Source organism: Vulpes lagopus, chromosome 1 (genome assembly GCF_018345385.1).
Source record: "Vulpes lagopus strain Blue_001 chromosome 1, ASM1834538v1, whole genome shotgun sequence".
In the NCBI taxonomy this organism is placed as follows: domain Eukaryota; kingdom Metazoa; phylum Chordata; class Mammalia; order Carnivora; family Canidae; genus Vulpes; species Vulpes lagopus.
This window is the reverse complement of record NC_054824.1, coordinates 112,805,175-112,823,642: the sequence shown is the minus strand read 5'-3', so window position 1 is coordinate 112,823,642 and position 18,468 is coordinate 112,805,175. Positions and strand designations below refer to the sequence as shown.

Genomic DNA, 18,468 nt, shown 5'->3' with positions numbered 1-18,468 from the left:
TTTATATATTCTGGATATTAACCCCTTGTGTAGCAACACCCCAGCAGACTCTAAGCCCAAGGGTGGGTGATGGTCTGGCAAGGCTGAAGAAATTATCCAGACACAGGGGTCAAGTCATAGGTTTAGTAGGGGAACTTACATTCAGGATGTCCAGAAGCAGCCAACTGGACAAAGCACCCACTTCTGGAATCTACATGCATGTAAGCTTTTATAGTTTAGCAACTAGCCTAGCCCTTCTTTTCCTTTGCACAGCCAATGTTTGAAGGAGATCAAGTCCTGCCATCCAGACATTCTTTGTTACAAGGGAGATGGTCTGGGTTAGCTACACCTGGAGCCTCTAACCTTGAACACTGCTACTCATTATGTTTGATGAGAATATAGAAGGAGGACAATATTGCTACATTCTTAAGATACTGATTAACAGGGATATTTAGGGTATGCTTGCACAAATCAGCCTTCCAGTATGTACTATATACACCTTACCAGTATATCATTTGTAAATATCTTTTCCCATTCAGTAGGTTGCCTTTATGTTTTGTCGTTTCCTTTGCTGTCCTGAACTTTTTAGTTTGATGGAGTCCCGATTGTTTATTTTTGCTTTTGTTGCTGTTGCCTGAGGGGCCACATCTGAAAAAATACTAATCAGACCAATGTCCCTGAGGTTACTGCCTATATATTCTTTTAAGAGTTTTATGGGGGCAGCCCCGGTGGCGCAGCCTGCAGTTTAGTGCCGCCTGCAGCCCGGGGTGTGATCCTGGAGACCCGGGATCGAGTCCCACCTTGGGCTCCCTGCATGGAGCCTGCTTCTCTCTGCCTGTCTCTGCTTTCTCTGAATAAATAAATAAGTCTTTAAAAAAAAAAGAGTCTTATGGTATCAGGTCTTACATTTAAGTCTTTAATCCATTATGAGTTTATTTTTGCGTCTTGGTATATGAAGATGATTCACGTTCATTCTTTTGCATATACCTGTTCAGTTTTCCCAACACGATTTAATGAAAAAACTGTCTTTTCCCCATTTTATGTTCTTCTCTTCTTTGTCATAGATTAATTGACCATACAAGTGTGGGGTTATTTCTGGGTTCTCTCTTCTGTTCCATTGATCTGTGTGTCTTGTTGTGGCAGTATCATACTGTTTTGATTACTACGGCCTTGTAATATAGTTTGAAATCTGTGATGGTGATACCTTCAACTTATTCTTGTTCAAGATTGCTTTGTCTCTTTGGGATCTTTTGTGGTTCCGTAAAAATTTTAGGATTAATTGTTTTAGTTTTATGAAAAATACTATTATTTTGATTGGGATTGAATTTGTAGACTGCTTGGCTAGTATAAATATTTTAACAATACTAACTCTTCCAATCATGAGCATGATACATGTTTCCATTTATGTGTGTGATCTTCAACTTCTCTCATCAGTGTCTTATAGTTTTCAGAGTACAGGTCATTCACCTCTTTGGTTAAATTTATTTCTAAGTCTTTTATTCTTTTTGATGCAGTTGTAAATAGGATTGTTTTCTTAATTTCTCTTTCTGCTAGTTCATTAGTAGTGTATAGAAATACTACAGATTTCAGTGTATTTTGTATCCTGCAGCTTTATTGAATTCATGGATTCATTTTAAAATTTTAGCAGCATTTTTAGTGTTTTCTATGTATAGTATCATGTCATCTGCAATACTGACAGTTTTCCTTCTTCCTTACCAAGTTGGAAGCCTCTTATATCTTTTTCTTATCTGATTGTTGTGGCTACGACTTTCAGGACTATATTGAATAAAAATGTGAGAGTGGAGGGATGCCTGGGTGGCTCAGTGATTGAGCATCTGCCTTTGGTTCAGGTCATGATTCTGGGGTCCTGGGATCAAGTCCCACATCAGGCTCCTCTCAGGGAGCCAGCTTCTCCCTCTGCCTATGTGTCTGCCTCTCTCTGTGTGTCTCTCATGAATAAATAAATAAAATCTTTAAAAAAATGTGAGAGTGGACATCTTGTTTGTTCCTGATTTTAGAGGAAAAGTTTTCAGCCTTTTATAAAACTTTGAGTATGATGTTAGCTGTGGCATTGTCATATATGGCCTTTATCATGTTGAGATATGTTTCTTCTGTCCTCACTTTATTAAGAGATTTTATCATGAATGGGTATTGAATTTTGTTAAATGCTTTTTCTGCATCTTTTGAGATGATCATATGGTTTATATCCTTTCTTTTGTTAATGTGATATATCATGTCATTGAGTTGTAGATATTGATCCATCCTTGCGTCCCTGGAATAAGTCCGTCTTGGTGGTGGTGAATGATTCTTTTTAACATATTATTGAATTCAATTTGCTAATGGTTTGAGGATTTTTGCCTCTGTGTTCATCGGAGAAACTGGCTTGAATTATGTGTTTCAGCTAATACAAGCAACTTCACATTTTATGAGTGTATGAAAATTATAAAAAGTATTTTCATGGTGATTCCTACATAACCACAAAGCCATTATGAATTATAGAGAAAAAAAAAAGAGGAACCACCACTGAATGGAAATTACTCTGTCAAACCCCTCTCTGTCACACTTAACTCCGTTTCTCCATTGATTTTAAACCTAAATTTTACTTTGTGATTTATAACATAAAAGACTGATTTTTTTTTATTAATAACAGATATTCTTTCTGCAGAAAATCTATTCCTCGCTGCCGAAGAATTAACAGGATGCTCTCCAATGAATCCCTACATTCTCCCGCATTTACCCGCTCCAACTCACAAGCCTCCATAGACAGCACCTCCATGGAGGATTTCCTGCGGGAAATAGAAAACATTAAAGAGAACAGCATGGGAGGACAGGAAGAGCAGATACCAGCTGAGGTCAAGCCTGTGGATGGTAAGGTGCTGGATCTGTCATCCCATGTGTTTACTGTCTTTCTTTGTATGCTCTCTCTTGTCCTGTTTGCAGGTAGACCTCATTCCAATAGTTTAACAAGTGAAATCAGTAGAATTTGGCATATCAGCTACCAACTCTCACTGATTTATATCTACTGGATTGGTTCATGATGGCTTCTATATATAGTGATATGACCTAAGAAGGAGAACTGTCAAAACCCAAATTGATTTCTTACATATCACTACTTAGGGATGCTGTGCCTATCATTGATATGATTCATTATCATCTAACAGACTGAGTATTCTAATTTTGATGGCTTTTACTTTTGTATTCTTGACTATTACTTCCAAAAAGAGAGAGAGAAAGATGGGGAAAGAAATAGAGAAAGAGGGAAAAAATGCCAGTACAATTTTGAAGGAAAAAAATTTTGATTTTGAGACATTTACTAGTGTTAATCTATTCAGGGGATGGGTTACCTTGTATTTCTGAAAATAAAAACCATTGTAAAATATACTAATTTTCAGTGAAACTAAACACACAAGATTAAGAACTAAAAAAAAAAAGTTAATTCACTTACTCTTTTTAAAAATAGCTAAATTACTTCCCTTGGATTAAAAGTATAGGTCATCTCCAGTTGCAACCCGTCAGCAAGTAAATATGTAAAATATCCAAGAAAGACTGAAAGTAGTTCAATAATAAGTATTTACCTGAGAATGTTTTCATTAGCCAATGATTAAGTTGGCTAGGCTAGACAACCTACCAAGATAAACTGAAACTTTAAAGAAGTTTTCATTCTTCATTCCTTCTTCTGTAAGTCTATCCTTCTTTGGTCTGAAAAATAATAATTTAGATACACGACAATTAGTATATTTTACAAGCCATAAGAAATAGAAAGTTGTACTACATATTGAATGAGAATCTATTAAAGGGATCCATCTCTATCTATGAAGTGTATTCTTATTCCTCTAACTTACATAGGAAGATATATGAAGGAAAATACCTGTCATTCTTCATCCTTTTCTCTTACTTGCTAGCTAGCAAGCTAGCTATATTAGAAAACATGGGTTCATACTGATAACCCTCCATTCCACCCCACCACAACTAGGTTTGTTGTTGCTGTCTTTTTTTCTTGTATTTATAACTATTTTCCTCAAAAATCAGAATCCTGGCTTTTACTATCATTTATTTTAAGTCTAGAGTACACAGAAAATATTTTTAGATTGGTTAACCTAAACTTCCACAAAAAGCATAGCTACTAACCAGAATTTAAATAGATTTTTTTTCCTTAGAACTGTAGGCATAGAACTTTAAGTGTACAATTCAGTGAGGTTTGACAAATGCTAATAATTTTGTAACTTCATAGTAATCAAGGGGGATAGCATTTTAGTCAACTCAGAAAATGTCTTCATGCTTTTTCCCTTGTCACTCCCATGACTCCCTGTCTCTGGCCAAAAGCAACCATGGTTCTGATGTTCTTGTGTCATAGATTAGTTTTTGATTTAGCTTCTTTCACTGAACATAGTGTTTTTAAGATTCATCTGGTATATCAGTAGTTCCTCTCCTTTTATTATTGGGTAGTTGGTATTAGTTTACTAGGGCTGCTATAACAAAATGCTCCAAAATCCAGTGGCTTAAAATAGCAGAAATTTATTTTCTTACAGTTGCGGAGACTAGAAGTCAAGGTGTCAGCAACCTTTTCGAAGATTTAGGGCACAATTTGGGCACAATTTGGTCCGTGCCTTTCTCTTGAGCTTCTGGTATTGCCCTTAATTCTTGCTGTTCCTTGACTTGTAGGCAACACATGCTACTCTCTGCCTCTATGTCCTGTAGCCTACTCCTTGTATTTTTGTCTTTCTCCTCCCCTTTTTATAAAGATACCCCTTATATTGGATTAAGGGCTCACTCTACTCAGTATGCCCTCATCTCCATTTATATCTTAATTACCTCTGCTAAAACCCTGTTTTCAAATAAGCTTACATTCACAGGTATTGGTAGTTAAGACTTCACTCTATCTTCTGGGGGTCCCAATTCAACCTAGAACAGCAGAATTCTATCGTATGAACGTGCCACAATTTATCTGTTTAACTGTTAATGGACTTGCCAGTTGTTTGCAGTTTGGGCTACTATGAAAATAAGGTTGCTGTAGATAATCTTGTAAAAGTCTGGAGATATTTATATCTCTTGAGTATATATTTTTTTCATAGAATATGTTCAACTGCAGAAGAAACTGCCAGCATTTTTCCAAAGTAGTTGTACCATTTTATACTCCCTCCATTAGTGTCTGATAGACAAGTCTGTTGTTTCACATACTTGCAATACTTGATGATATAAGACTTGTTAATGTGAATGATTCTAGAGGATGTATGGAGGTATTTCATAATGGCTGTTATTACATTTCACTAATAACTGATGATGTTGAACATTTTTTCCTGTGCTTAACTGTCCATCCATATAACTTGGTTTGTGAAATCTTTTGAATATTTTTGAGAGACCGAGAGAGTAGGGGGAGAGAGAGAATCTTAAGCAGACTCCCCACTAAGTGCAGAGGTCAATGCAGGGCTGTATCTCAGGATCCTGAGATCATGATCTAAGCCAAAATCAAGAGCAGGATGCTTAAGCAGCTGAACTACCCAGGCGCCCCTTGATTGTTTTTTAAAATTGCCCTTTTATTATGGACTTGTATGAATTCTTTTTTTTTAATGAATTCTTTATATATTCTGGATATAACTCTTTTGTCAAATAAATGTATGGTTAAGTATTTTCTTACTGTCTGTGGCTTGTGTGTTCCTACCCTTAATGGGGTCTTTTAATTGGATATTTCTCTTGTTTTCTCTCATTTTTCAATTGTTTGCAGCTGGTATATAGAAATACAATTGATTTTTGTCTCCTTTCATTACCTTTCTGAATTCATTTTCTAACATTTGTCTACTAGATTTCTTAGGATTTTCTGCATAAACAAAGAGATCACTTGTGAACACAGGCAGTTTTACTTTTTTCATTCTGATTTTTATGTTTTTCCGTCTTTATCTTGCCTAATTGTGCTGGTAGGCCCTCCAGTACAAGTTGAATGGAAGTAAGTGGTGACAGCTCATAGCCTTGCTATATTTGCTTTTGTCTGTGATTTTTGTGTTTAAGTTGCTTCTTTTTTCTCTCTTAAGATGGAAACCTAGACCACTGACTCTACATCTTTTAGCTTTTTAAATGTGAACAGTTCCCTTAAGCACTGCTTCATTTCAGCCCACAAATTCTGATGTGTTATATTTTCATCATCAGTTTTAAATGTTTTAATGTTTTATTTTAAATGTTGGAGGGTTTTATAGAAATATCATTTGTAATGGTTTCTAAATTAATTGTGTTATGATTGGGTAACAGTTTATAAGTTTCAACCTTTGACACTTATTTAGACCTATTTTATGACTCAGTATATGGTCTGTCTTGGTCAAAGTTCCATGTACACTTAAAAAATAACATGTTCTATCATTGTTGGGAGGTGTGGTGTTCTGCAAATGCTGACTGTATTTAGGTGGTTTGTACATTTGAGCAAATGTACATCAAATCTATTGTACCCTTACTAATTTTTGCCTATTTTTTCTACCAATTATGAGAGAAAGTTGTTAAAATCTCCAGTTTGGGTTGTGTATTTGTCTATTTTTTCCCTCTTATTCTGTCATTTTTGCCTCATATTTTAAAACTGTCATTAGGTGGCATATACATTTATGATTATTATTCCTCTGTTGAATTGGCCCATTTGCACTGACCCTCCTTAATATATTTCTAACACTACTTCTTGTCTTGAAGTCTACTCTGTCTAATAATATAGTTACCCTGACTTTCTTTCTTTCATTCTTTCTTTTTTTAAGATTTTATTTATTTATTTGAGAGAGAGCTCAAGTATAGCAAGGGGAGCAGAAGGAGAGCGAGAAGCAGACTCCACACTAAGCAGGGAGTCTGATGCGGAATTCAATACCAGGACCCCAGGATCATGACCTGAGCTGAAGGCAGATGCTTAACTTACTGAGCCACCCAGGTGTTCCTCACTCTGGCTTTTTTTTTTTAAGATTTTATTTATTTATTCATGAAAGACACACAGAGAAAGAGAGGCACAGACACAGGCAGAGGGAGAAATAGGCTCCATGCAGAGAGCCCGACGTGGGACTCGATCCCAGGTCTCCAGGGTCACACCCTGGGCTGAAGGTGGCACTAAACTGCTGAGCCACTCAGGCTACCCTCACTCTGGCTTTCTTAAGGTCACTGTTTGTGTGGTATATCATTTTCCATCCTTTTACTCTGTCTTTGTCTCTCTTTCATTTTTCTTTGTAATTCCTCCATATGCATTTTTTGTATACTGCTTTGATTTTTTTAGTGACTGCTTGCATATTATACTATGTACCTCTAATTTATCACTTAGAATAAATATTAGAATACTACTTAGAATAAATATTACACTTCTTTATGCAAAACGTAAGGATTTTGTAGCAGTATAATTATATTTCCCTTCCTCTCCAGCGCTTTGTACTGTTGTCAAATATATAACATCTACACATGTTATACCACCATCAGTATAATGTTATTTATATGGACATATATTATTGTGAAATAATTTAAAACTTACAGAAAAAGTTGCAAATACAATTTAAATAACTTTTTTAAAAGTCTGGAACAGTTTTATCATTTGAGAGTAATGTGCCAACCCCTGTTATTCCCAAGTACTTTAGGCCTTTATGTGTTTATATATATATATATATGTGTGTGCGTGTGTATATGTGTGTGGGGGGGTGTGAGATGTCATATATATATACTATATGTTTTTGTTTTATGAAATATATGTATGTTTACACATATACTTTTGTCTAATTATTCTATCAGTTGCTGAGAGGAAGTTATTAAAATCTTAATCTCTGATAGCTGTAGATTGTGGATTTGTGTGTGTGTGTGTGTGTGTGTGTGTAACCATCCTCTATATAATGAAAATATAATTGTTAAAATCAAAAAATTATTTTTGGTATACTGCTGTTATCCGGTCCTCAGACTGAATTTTAATGTTGTTGTATTTCCTTTATTACCTTTTATACCAAAATCATCTGGTTCAGAATCACTTGTTGTACTTAATGGCCATGTTTCTTTTGATGCTTTACAGTCTAGAATAATTTCTTAGTTTTTCTTTGATTTTATAACCATGACACTTTTGAAAATTACAGCCTATTTTGTATAAAGTTCCTCTGTTTGGATTTGTCTGATGTTTCCTCGTGATTCAGATTCATGTTCTATATTTTTAGCAGATCATGATGCTGTGTTCTTTTTATTGCACCCTATCAGATGGCATACAGTTTTGATTTTCTTGTTAATAGTGATGTCCACTTGAATTACTTCAGGTGATATATACAAGGTTTCTCCATGTAAAGTTACTCCTTTTATCTTTGTGATCAGTACATATTTTCGTGGAGGGTTCTTTGGAACTGTAAATACTCCACTTTATATCAAACTATCAAATTATTTCTTTATATCAGAATGGGCTCTTGGTTTATTTAGTGAGTTATTAGTGGGTTATCTTCTGCTATCATTTATTTTCATATGGAAAGTATTCTATATTTGATCTGAGAAATAGCTATAGAATAGCTATGGAATATATAGGTATATATGTGCCTAATTATAGATGTACATGTGCGTATATGTGTGCATACTCTCACACACATACATGTATGCACTGTATAGACAGTGTATACTGATATATACAATGTAATGTATAAACATTTGCATCTATATTTCCATAACTAAAGCCATTGATATATATGAGTTCATATTTATACCTTCAATTCCAGTCTAATACCACTAGGTTAATTCTCTTCTTCCCTTTCCATATTTGTGACTCCCTTCTTAGAAAGCAAACTGGCTTCCACTGTCTTAAACATATATATTTATTTGATAATCCCTCCATATATTATCAATTTCCTCTCCTTTTCATTCTTGTCCTGCTCATCCTACTTGGACTCCCAACATTGCAGTCTATCCTACTCCTCTGCATGAACACCTACCTTGCTGTGCATTGAGTAATGTCTTTAGGCTTCAAGACTTAATTTCGGGGGAGGAGGAAGTAGCCATATGTCCTTTAAAGAAATCAGTATCTGCACTTTTAACATTCCACTACTTCTTTTTTGTATATCTGGTATCCATCTGATGTTTTGTCGTTTAGCCTAAAGAGATTCCTTTAGCATATATTATAGAGCAATTTTGCAGGCAATAGATTTCTTAGTTTTTATTAATGTGTCAATGAATATTTTACCTTCGTTCTTGAAGGATATTTTTGTTAGACATATAATTAGTGGTTGACAGGTTTTTATTTTCATTCAGGCTGTTTTAAATATCATCTTACTGTATTCTGACCCCCATTGTTTCTAATAAGGAGTCAGTGCCTTCATATTTTTGTTCCCCTATATGTAATCTCTTGTCTTAGACTGCTTTCAGATTTTCTGTCTTTGGTTTTTAGCAGATTGTCTTGAAGATGCCTAAGTGCAGTTTCTTTTGTATGTAAGCTACTTGGTATTAGTTAAGCTAGCTGGTTTTTCAGCAACTTTGGAAACTTTTGGACATTATTTCTTCAAATACTTTTTTTCTGCCCCACTGTCTCTCTTCTCTGAAAGTCTTTCTCTCTCTATATATATACATATATACATATATATATATATATATATATATATATATATATATATATATACATTATACTTAACATTCCCATCAGGTCACTTGGTCTCAAATATTTAAAAATACTTTTCTGTCTTTCAGATTGGGTAATTCCTATTGATGTAATCTTTAAGTTTACCAGCCCTTTCTATTAAAGTCCTTAATACACTATTAGGCCGTTTCAGCAAGTTTTTAAAAATGTATTTTAATTTTAGTTCTATAATTTGCATATTGCTTCTTTTAGTTTCCTTTTTATATTTTTTTCTTTGCTGAAATTCTTTATTCACTCATAAGAATCTTTTCCTAAAGTCTTTGTCCAACATCAGAATCATCTCAGAGTTACTTTCTGTTGATCACCCTTTCTCTTGACAAATTAGTCCTTTTTTTGTTGTTTTTTTAAATACCCTAGTGGAACATCTTTGGTAATGTAATATTATAATGCTATTAATATGTTTCAGAGACCGTATCCCATTATCTTCCTCTAAATGGAGTTAATTTCAGTTCTAGTGGTTAACTTGGTTGTACTCATTCTCCCTATCTTTTCTGCACTATGCAGCCTGGTTCATTTATTTTAGCCTTTTGGCAACTGTTTTTCAATAGGATGCCTGGAGTTTCACATATGTTTGGTTTAATGTTTAGTTAAGGACTTGATGAGAGTTTATGCACAGATTTTAGATGGGGCTCCCTCCTAACAGGAGTATGCCTCTCACTTTCCAGATATCTTAGTTATCCCATACTCTCTCTCCTCTGACTCTTCTAATAAGTAAGACTGTGGTTTTCTGTTTGTGTTCTATCCACTCTATAGTGTAAGGATAGGAAAATGACTTCAGTTGCATCTACAAAAGATGCAAATCTCATACAGTACATTTTCTTGTATCAAAATTCTGCCTACACTTGGTTCTTCTTCTTTACCCTTGAATGGTTATTTTAAGTATGTAGTTCAGAGTTCATAATTGTACACAGAGCTGTTATTTTTTTAAAAAATTTTTTAAATTTATTTATGATAGTCACAGAGAGAGAGAGAGAGAGGCAGAGACACAGGCGGAGGGAGAAGCAGGCTCCATGCACCGGGAGCCTGATGTGAGATTCGATCCCGGGTCTCCAGGATCGCGCCCTGGGCCAAAGGCAGGCGCCAAACCGCTGCGCCACCCAGGGATCCCCAGAACTGTTATTTTTATACAGGCTACTCTACCTTTACTGGAAGATTTTATTCCTTTTTTTGATATTTTTCTCTAACAAAGCTACTAAGCTGGTGGATTTTCAGTACAGAATGGTATGTATGATAGGTACAGTCATTTTTGAAAGTTGATGTTTTTCATTCATTTTCTTAGAATAATTATATATTTAAATTGGGATTTAATTAGTTCAATAGACATTGTAAGATGTTGATGTTAGAGTTAAAAACAAAGGCAGAAATGTTTCCTGCTGTACTGGAGGTAATAATCTAGGAGGAAAGAAAATAATGAATGAAATGATATAATTAGATGTATCTAGTTATACATTTGGGGGGAAATTATTTGAAGGAAAAGACACACAGCAGGTTTAAGATGGGAAACAGTAGGATCTGACCGTGACTGAAGTGTTCAGGAAAAAAAAAAAAAAACTTCATTGAGAAATAAATATATGAACTGAGATCTGAAAGATTGAATGGCCTATAATTAGGGGACCAAATAGAAGGATTGGTATGTCCAAAGCCTTGTAACAAAATATAGCATGGGGCTTTTGAAGAACCAAATGTGTAAGCCAGTACTGCTAGAGAGAAGAGAGTGAAGAGAGCCTGGTACAAGCTGTGGATAGGAAGGTTAACAGCTTCATGGCCTGTGGGAGATGTTAAAGTTTTATTCTTAATCTCAAGAGTGAAGAAGAACTGTTTCATTAATTTAGAGAAGGCCTTAGTATTTGCATTTGGAAAGGTCTAAATTAGTTACAATATGGAGAATGGGTTGGAAAGGGAGTCCAGAATGGGAAGAACAGCTAGGAGGCAACTGCAGCAGTTCAGGTGAGAGATTTTGGTAGTTTGGACCAGGGTCAGAGCAGAAGAGATAAATAAAATGGGAAATTTTTTAGAAATAATAAGGAATTAATATCAGAAGGACTTGGTTATGTATTGGTTTTGATGTGTAAAAGAGGGAGTTGCCAATAATGTTCCCAAAGTATTTTTTGCTGAATTAGATAGATGGGAGTGGGTTTCATTTACTGAAATGTGAGATACTGAAAGAGACCTAGAGTTGGGAATGAAGAATATGTGTTCAGATTTGAACATGTTGAGTTTGATATATTATTAATAGAGTCAAGTAGATGTTGGGAGGGTAGTTGGATGTATGGAGTTGAAATTCAAAGACGTATTCTATGTGGAAGTTATATATTTACCAATTGGAGTCATGGACCCAGGATTGTGATTTCTGTAATTTAGTATTGTTACAGGAGTAACATTGATCTCTACGACATTTTTCTTTCCTATGAAAAATGTATATTCTACAGATTCGGTAGTCTGAGTACAAGGATTTAGACTACCCTCACCTCTAGCATATGTTAACTCCACAATTTCTCCTTCCTTCTATTCTTTGAATAGAAGCCTAGAGACATCTAAAAATTTTCCAAAGCCATTCACCTAGTAAATGTTTGCATTGGGATTTGAACCAACATTTGAGTGATTAAAAAACGCTTTCCTGAAAAAACAACAACAAAAACCTTTCCTGTACTACGAAACCACCCTTTTTCTATTACAGTTTTAGTTTAAATATTCATATTTCATGGATCTATTATTTGATTACTGTTTATAGAGGTGGAGGGGAAATCTAATTTTTAAAACTTTTTTTTAAAGATTTATTTTTTTATTCATGAAAGACACAGAGTGAGAGACAGAGGCAGAGACGTAGGCAGAGAGAAGCAGGCTCCATGCAGGGAGCCCAATGTGGGACTCGATCCCGGATCCTGAGATCCTAGGATCACGACCTGAAACAAAGACAGGCACCCAATCACTGAGCCACCCAGGCGTCCCAATTTTTAAAATTTTAATATTAAACTACATTTGTAAATTTTGTCTTAAAAAGTGAAAATCTTATCTAAGGCTTAAGTAAAGGAAGATTTCAGTCATAACTCACTAATTTAAAAGGTTTATTATTTTAGATTAGGGTTAGTAAGCTTATGTTTACCTTTGCATTTTCTGTTAAAGGGATAGCTTATAAAGGAAATGAACAATAGAAACAAGATAGCAAAGAAAAGATTGCTTAGCTAAGAAATTGGACCTGTAAAGTATGTTTTGTTTGTATACCAGTGATGCAATAATGTAAGCAGAGTCCCGAGAGTCTTGGACTTATGACTTGACAGGCTATTTACAAATCAATCTAATCTGCTCTTTAAACAAATCTATTTAGGTAGTGCCTGTTTAGCATAATTCCCAGAAATGTATCTGTAGTGGATTTTCTGTTACCTAATGTTGTTATTCTGAATTTTTAAAATTATTTCTGCACACCTAATTTATAATAGCAATTAACCCTCATTAGATGAATTTCAAATTTTTTTAATTGCCTTCTGGGAAAAAAAAGTAAAGATTACCTAATGTTCAGACTATGGAGAAAAGCAAGAGAGTATGAATATCTATTGAATTCATCCTCTGTTCCAGACTGTTTGCCATTTCTCATGAATAAACTGATAAAACAATTCTTATAGCAACCTAATACATCTCATTATATACCTCAATTTTGCCAATAGGACTGAAGCCTAGAGATATCTAAAAATTTTCCAAAGCCATTCACCCAGTAAATGTTTGCATTGGGATTTGAACCAACATTTGAGTGATTAAAAAACCCTTTCCTGTACTACGAAACACCCTTTTTCTATTAAAGTTTTAGTTTAAATATTCATATTTCATCATTGTTTGAGAATCGAAGTCCAGATATGGCTTATATCTAACACTCTGGCAAAGAAAATCACCTTACTAAATTTACCAATTAACCTTACTCTCCTAGAAAATACTTTAAAATTTGACTTCTTTAAAAAATATCATACACGGTGTTTGGGTGGCTCATTTGGTTGTGTCTGACTCTTGATTTTGGCTCAGGTCATTATCTCAGGGTCATAGGATTGAACCCTGTGTCAAGCTCCATGTGCACTTGACAAGGAGTGTGCTTTTCTTTCTTTCTCTCTCTTGCCCCTCCCCCTACTCATATGCACCCTCTCTTTCTCAAATACATAAATAAATCTTTAAAAAAATATACTGGTTTTTGATTTATTTCCATAGGATTACTCTGATTACTCTGGAAAAAAAGATGGTCTTTTTTTTTTCTAATTGAGGTATAACTCACATATGACATATTATTAGTTTCATGTGTACAACATAATGATTTGGCATTTGTGTACATTACAAAATCGTCACCACAGTAAGTCTAATTTACATCTATCACCATAGTTACAGATTTTTTTCTTGTGATGACAGTGTTTAAGATCTACTCTCCTAGCAACTTTCTAATATACAGTACAGTATCACCGTCACAACGCATACATTACATCTCCATGACTTACTTATTTTATAACTGGAAGCTTGTACTTTTTGCTCCCTTCACCTATTTCACTTACGTCCTACCTCCCACCTCTGGCAACCACCAATCTATTTTCTGAATCTATAAGCCTGTGTGTGTGTGTGTGTGTGTGTGTGTGTGTGTTTTAAGATTTCACATAGAAGTGAGATCATATGGTATTCATCTTTGTATGGTTTATTTCACTTAGGATATCTTCAGGGTCCAAGATGACCTTAGTATAGTGTTTACTGACACTTCCTACTCACTGATATGCACAGGCCTTAGATATACACATCATCTAACCAAATGCAGAATGTTCTAACCTTTTCTTGGTAATGTTATTTTTCAGAAGGAGAACTTGAAGCTGAGTGGTTGCAAGATGTGGGTTTATCAACCTTGATTTCGGGTGATGAAGAAGAGGATGGCAAAGCCTTGCTCTCTACGCTAACTCGAACCCAAGCAGCTGCCGTGAAAAAGAGATATAATACTTATACTCAAACCATGAGAAAAAAGAACAAACAATCTGTTCGGGATGTCAGAGATATCTTTGGAGTCAGCGAATCTCCTGTAAGTAATGAAAATGGCTTAAAATTTTTGGCTTGAGGAGAACATGAAAAAAATATTAGAAAAAACTGGTCATCTTGTCTCTTTTAGAGACAACTAAAGCATACAGCAGAGTGCAAAATTTTGCAGATTTGAAACTTAGGCAATCATTCCTTGTCCCCCCATAGCAGTCTCTCTCAACACTAAATTTATTCCCTTCTTTGTTGAGTTGGAGAATAACTTACTTGGTAATGGAACAAATCTTTATGGATAGATTGCACAGAACATTTACTTAATCTAGCACTGGGTGGAAATTCTCTGAACAGAGAAATAGGTCCAAAGTATTCTAAGCAAGTTCAGCTGGTTAGTTTTAAAGAGGTTAGAGTGGGAGAATGAGTAGGGTAGCCTTTATTTTCAAACAAATTTAAATGGTAGAAAGTGAGATACCAGCATTAATTAAGTGGGCAAGAGAATGATTCAGAAAACCATAAGGGAAGCATCACATGTTTTCTGAGAAATGCCTGGTTGAAATTCCAGCTTACCCTTACCAATTCCATGGCCACAGCTTTACTTCTGAGGCTGTTGGTCATGTTTACCTATTACTTTGTCTGTTTTACTGTTAGCTCTGCCTTCCCACTCATTTATTTCTTCACTCATTGCATCGTTGAAATCAGTGACTGCATCACTATGCAACCAGTATTACTGTATACATTCTCTGTGCAAGATCCTATATTAGGTTCTATGCAGACAGAATTCTTGGAACTTTGGGGATAATTAGTATGTAGGAAAAAGAAAAAGAAACTTGATATTATGCTGTAGTTACAGATAGTTGCCTGGGGCAAGTTAAGTTAATCATTCGGATTTATGTTTCTTTTTTTCTTTTTATTTATTTATTTATTTATGATAGTCACACAGAGAGAGAGAGAGAGGCAGAGACATAGGCAGAGGGAGAAGCAGGCTCCATGCACCGGGAGCCCGACGTGGGATTCGATCCTGGGTCTCCAGGATTGCGCCCTGGGGCAAAGGCAGGCGCCAAACCACTGCACCACCCAGGGATCCCATGTTTCTTACCTTTTAAATGTAACACCAATAATGACATAAATTAAAACTTCAAGGACATTGGGTAGCAGGCTTGGTTGAAGGCACCTCCAATTTGAGTTACTTTAGGTTGTTATCTGTAAGTCATATCTTCTCTTAGATATATTAATCACACTGAGTTGTTGCCAGGGTAGCTCATATTTCCAAGTTAACTGTTGCATTTGTGCTAATAATGCCCTAGAATAGCACTGTCCTTTAGATCTTTCTAGTGATGGAAATGATTTCTGTGCTGTGCAGTAGGGACAGCCAGTGTGTGTCCTATATGTAGCTGTGAGAATAAGGAACTGAAATTTTAATTTTATTTTATCTTAATTGATTTAAACCTAAATTGCCACATATGGATTATAGCTAATGTATTGAGTAGTACAGTTTGAGGACCTTATATTGTACAAAATTATGTACTGTGGCAGTGCATTTAGTTCTGTGGTCTTCCAACTTTCATCCTAGTTGAAACCTGTATCTTTGTGGAAGGCGAGATTTTCTAGAGTTGTAGTTGAGTAAAAGTGACACCCACAACTAGGGCAAGGGCTTTAGGCCGTGTGAGTCCTGGCCAACCTTTTCTTTGGTAAGGTTTACCCTGCTGATTTAAATTCCCTGAGTCATTTCACATTTATCTCCCAGATCATTTCAGGAGAGTCCTAAGAACTTGGTCTACATGCTTCCTTTCCCATTTCTATTTCCAGCTACTTCAAACTAAGATTTTTTGCTCTTCCCTAGCAAACTCCAAAATAGGAGAGTATCTATAGTTTCTCTGAATTTTTCAGGTACTCAAGAAGATGCAGACAGGTATCTTTAGGTTTCCCAAAACTTTGGACTTCTAGTCACGTACCAAAAAAAAAAAAGAAAAAAGAAAAAAGAAACAGTGTTCCTCCCTCTTTTACTTAGACCCTGAAGGGAAATGTAAAGTGGGCACTTATTGATTGGGGCTTTAAGCATAAAAATGAATGAAGAGTGTTTTATTTTTCCATAACATGCAGGTACAGGAAACTGGTATTTAATTCCAACAAAGGCAGAAAGAGGACCACGTTTGTTGTGGGCATGGGGAATGGCCCTGAGTGTTCTTTCTCCTGCCCATCGTCGTCTTCTCTCTTCCAGTCTTGCTGCTGAAGCTCCATTCCAGAGTGAATAGAGAATGAATGTGTAGCGGGGAGAGTGGTTGTGGGTGAAAGGAAGTTCATATATTCCAGAAAGTAGAAGTCCTGTGCTATCCTGAGAAGTTTAGGATTTGAAAATCAGTGAAAGCCTGGCATTGTATATGCAGATTCAGCATTCAGATTGTTCTTCATCAAAAATGTAAAAAACCACATAAAGTTAGCTTTAAAAAAAACAGGGTATATATACAATTATATCAGGCCTGATAAACATCTTCATGGATTTTCTTCCTCAAAAATTCAACATCTGCTTCTACAAGTAAGTAGACTTGGAAGTTTCTTAGAAATGTACCTGAACTTTTTAAGTTTCCTATCTGAATTTGACAGCATAAATATCAATTTCTCCCTCCCTCCTTCTCTTTCCCAAAGTACCTGCCTGTCCTGATCTGTCTCTGCGTGCTTCTCTTCCTTCTTCCTTCTCTGTCTCTATGTGTGTGTGTGTTTCTCTGTTTCTCCCACTCCCCATTCACTACTACTCTTTCTTTCTTTTTTGTCATAATTTATGTGCATTAATAAAACAGTCACCTGAAGTTTCCATTTCACTTTCTTAATGATTTAACATCATGGGTTTCATAAGGTGAGTTTGCATTAATCTTAGACGTAGGAATCTGACTCAGTGAACTTACCTCGTGAAGATTTAAATTTAGTAATTTAAAAGACAAATATGTAGATTTTGGTAGTCTTTTCTTAATTTTTTGCACGTTGAATCCCATGCTGAGAATAATTTTCCTCTAGAATTTTGGAGATACTTATCTATTGTCTTCTTTCATGCACTGTTGGCTGTGGGAAAGCACTGTATCTCTACAGATCATTCCTTTGTATACAGATGTGGAAGTCTTTTGAACCTTATCTTTATTATTGGAACCCTGCAATTTTACCAGTTTTACCTTTTTAAAACATCCATCCTGGTCATTGCTAAGTGAGCTCTTTCAATATGAGAGCTCATTCATTCTTTAGGTTCTACATATTGTCTTCTAACATTTAAAACCAGCATTTATTCCCTTCTTTTTCTCACTTATCTCCTGGAACTCCTGTTAGATGATTGTTACATTGTTTAGATTGAACCTCAGTATCTCTTAAATGCTTTCTTGTTCTCTAAGCTTTATTTGTGTGTATGTTTGTTCTGCATTCTTGGCTATCCCTTCAACAACTTTTTTTTTTTTAATATAACAGTAATTTGGCCATAGTGGTTATCAATACTTCAGGCTTTCATTAATTTTTAAAAAAATTAATAGCCATATTGTTAATTTCCTGAAGCCTCTCCTTTCCCCTGACTTCCTCTGTATTTTAATGATCTACTCTTGTTTCTTGGCTGCAGGAGCCTCTTTGTATTCTCCATGTACTAAATTAAGCCTTAAATTCCAAAGTGGTCTTTTCCTTGAATTACTGTTTTTTTCAGGGTCATCTGTTTATTTTTGGCATCATTACATTACTATTATTTGGTTGTTTTTCTTTTTTTAAGATTTTATTTATTTACTCATGAGAGACACAGAGAGAGAGGCAGAGACACAGGCTGAGGGAGAAGCAGGCTCCCTGTAAGGAGCCCCATGTGGGACTCGATCCCGGATCCTGGGATTACGCCCTGGGCCAAAGGCAGATGCTCAACTGCTGAGCCACCCAGGCATCCCTAT

The 18,468-nt window shown here is 35.5% G+C and overlaps 1 protein-coding gene across 14 annotated transcripts in view; it reads left to right on the top strand.

Annotated features, from left to right (window-relative positions):
* ARHGAP28 (Rho GTPase activating protein 28) overlaps positions 1-18,468 on the top strand; it is a 242,221-nt gene that overhangs the window by 131,937 nt on the left and 91,816 nt on the right. For 13 of the 14 annotated variants that reach the window (XM_041768030.1, XM_041768034.1, XM_041768083.1 and 10 more), the window contains 2 exons: positions 2,645-2,847; positions 14,395-14,612. In XM_041768030.1, coding sequence (XP_041623964.1) covers positions 2,645-2,847; positions 14,395-14,612 — 421 coding nt within the window. Of the gene's footprint in view, positions 1-2,644; positions 2,853-14,394; positions 14,613-18,468 lie in introns of those variants that run through there. The other variant, XM_041768098.1, reaches the window with a different exon arrangement.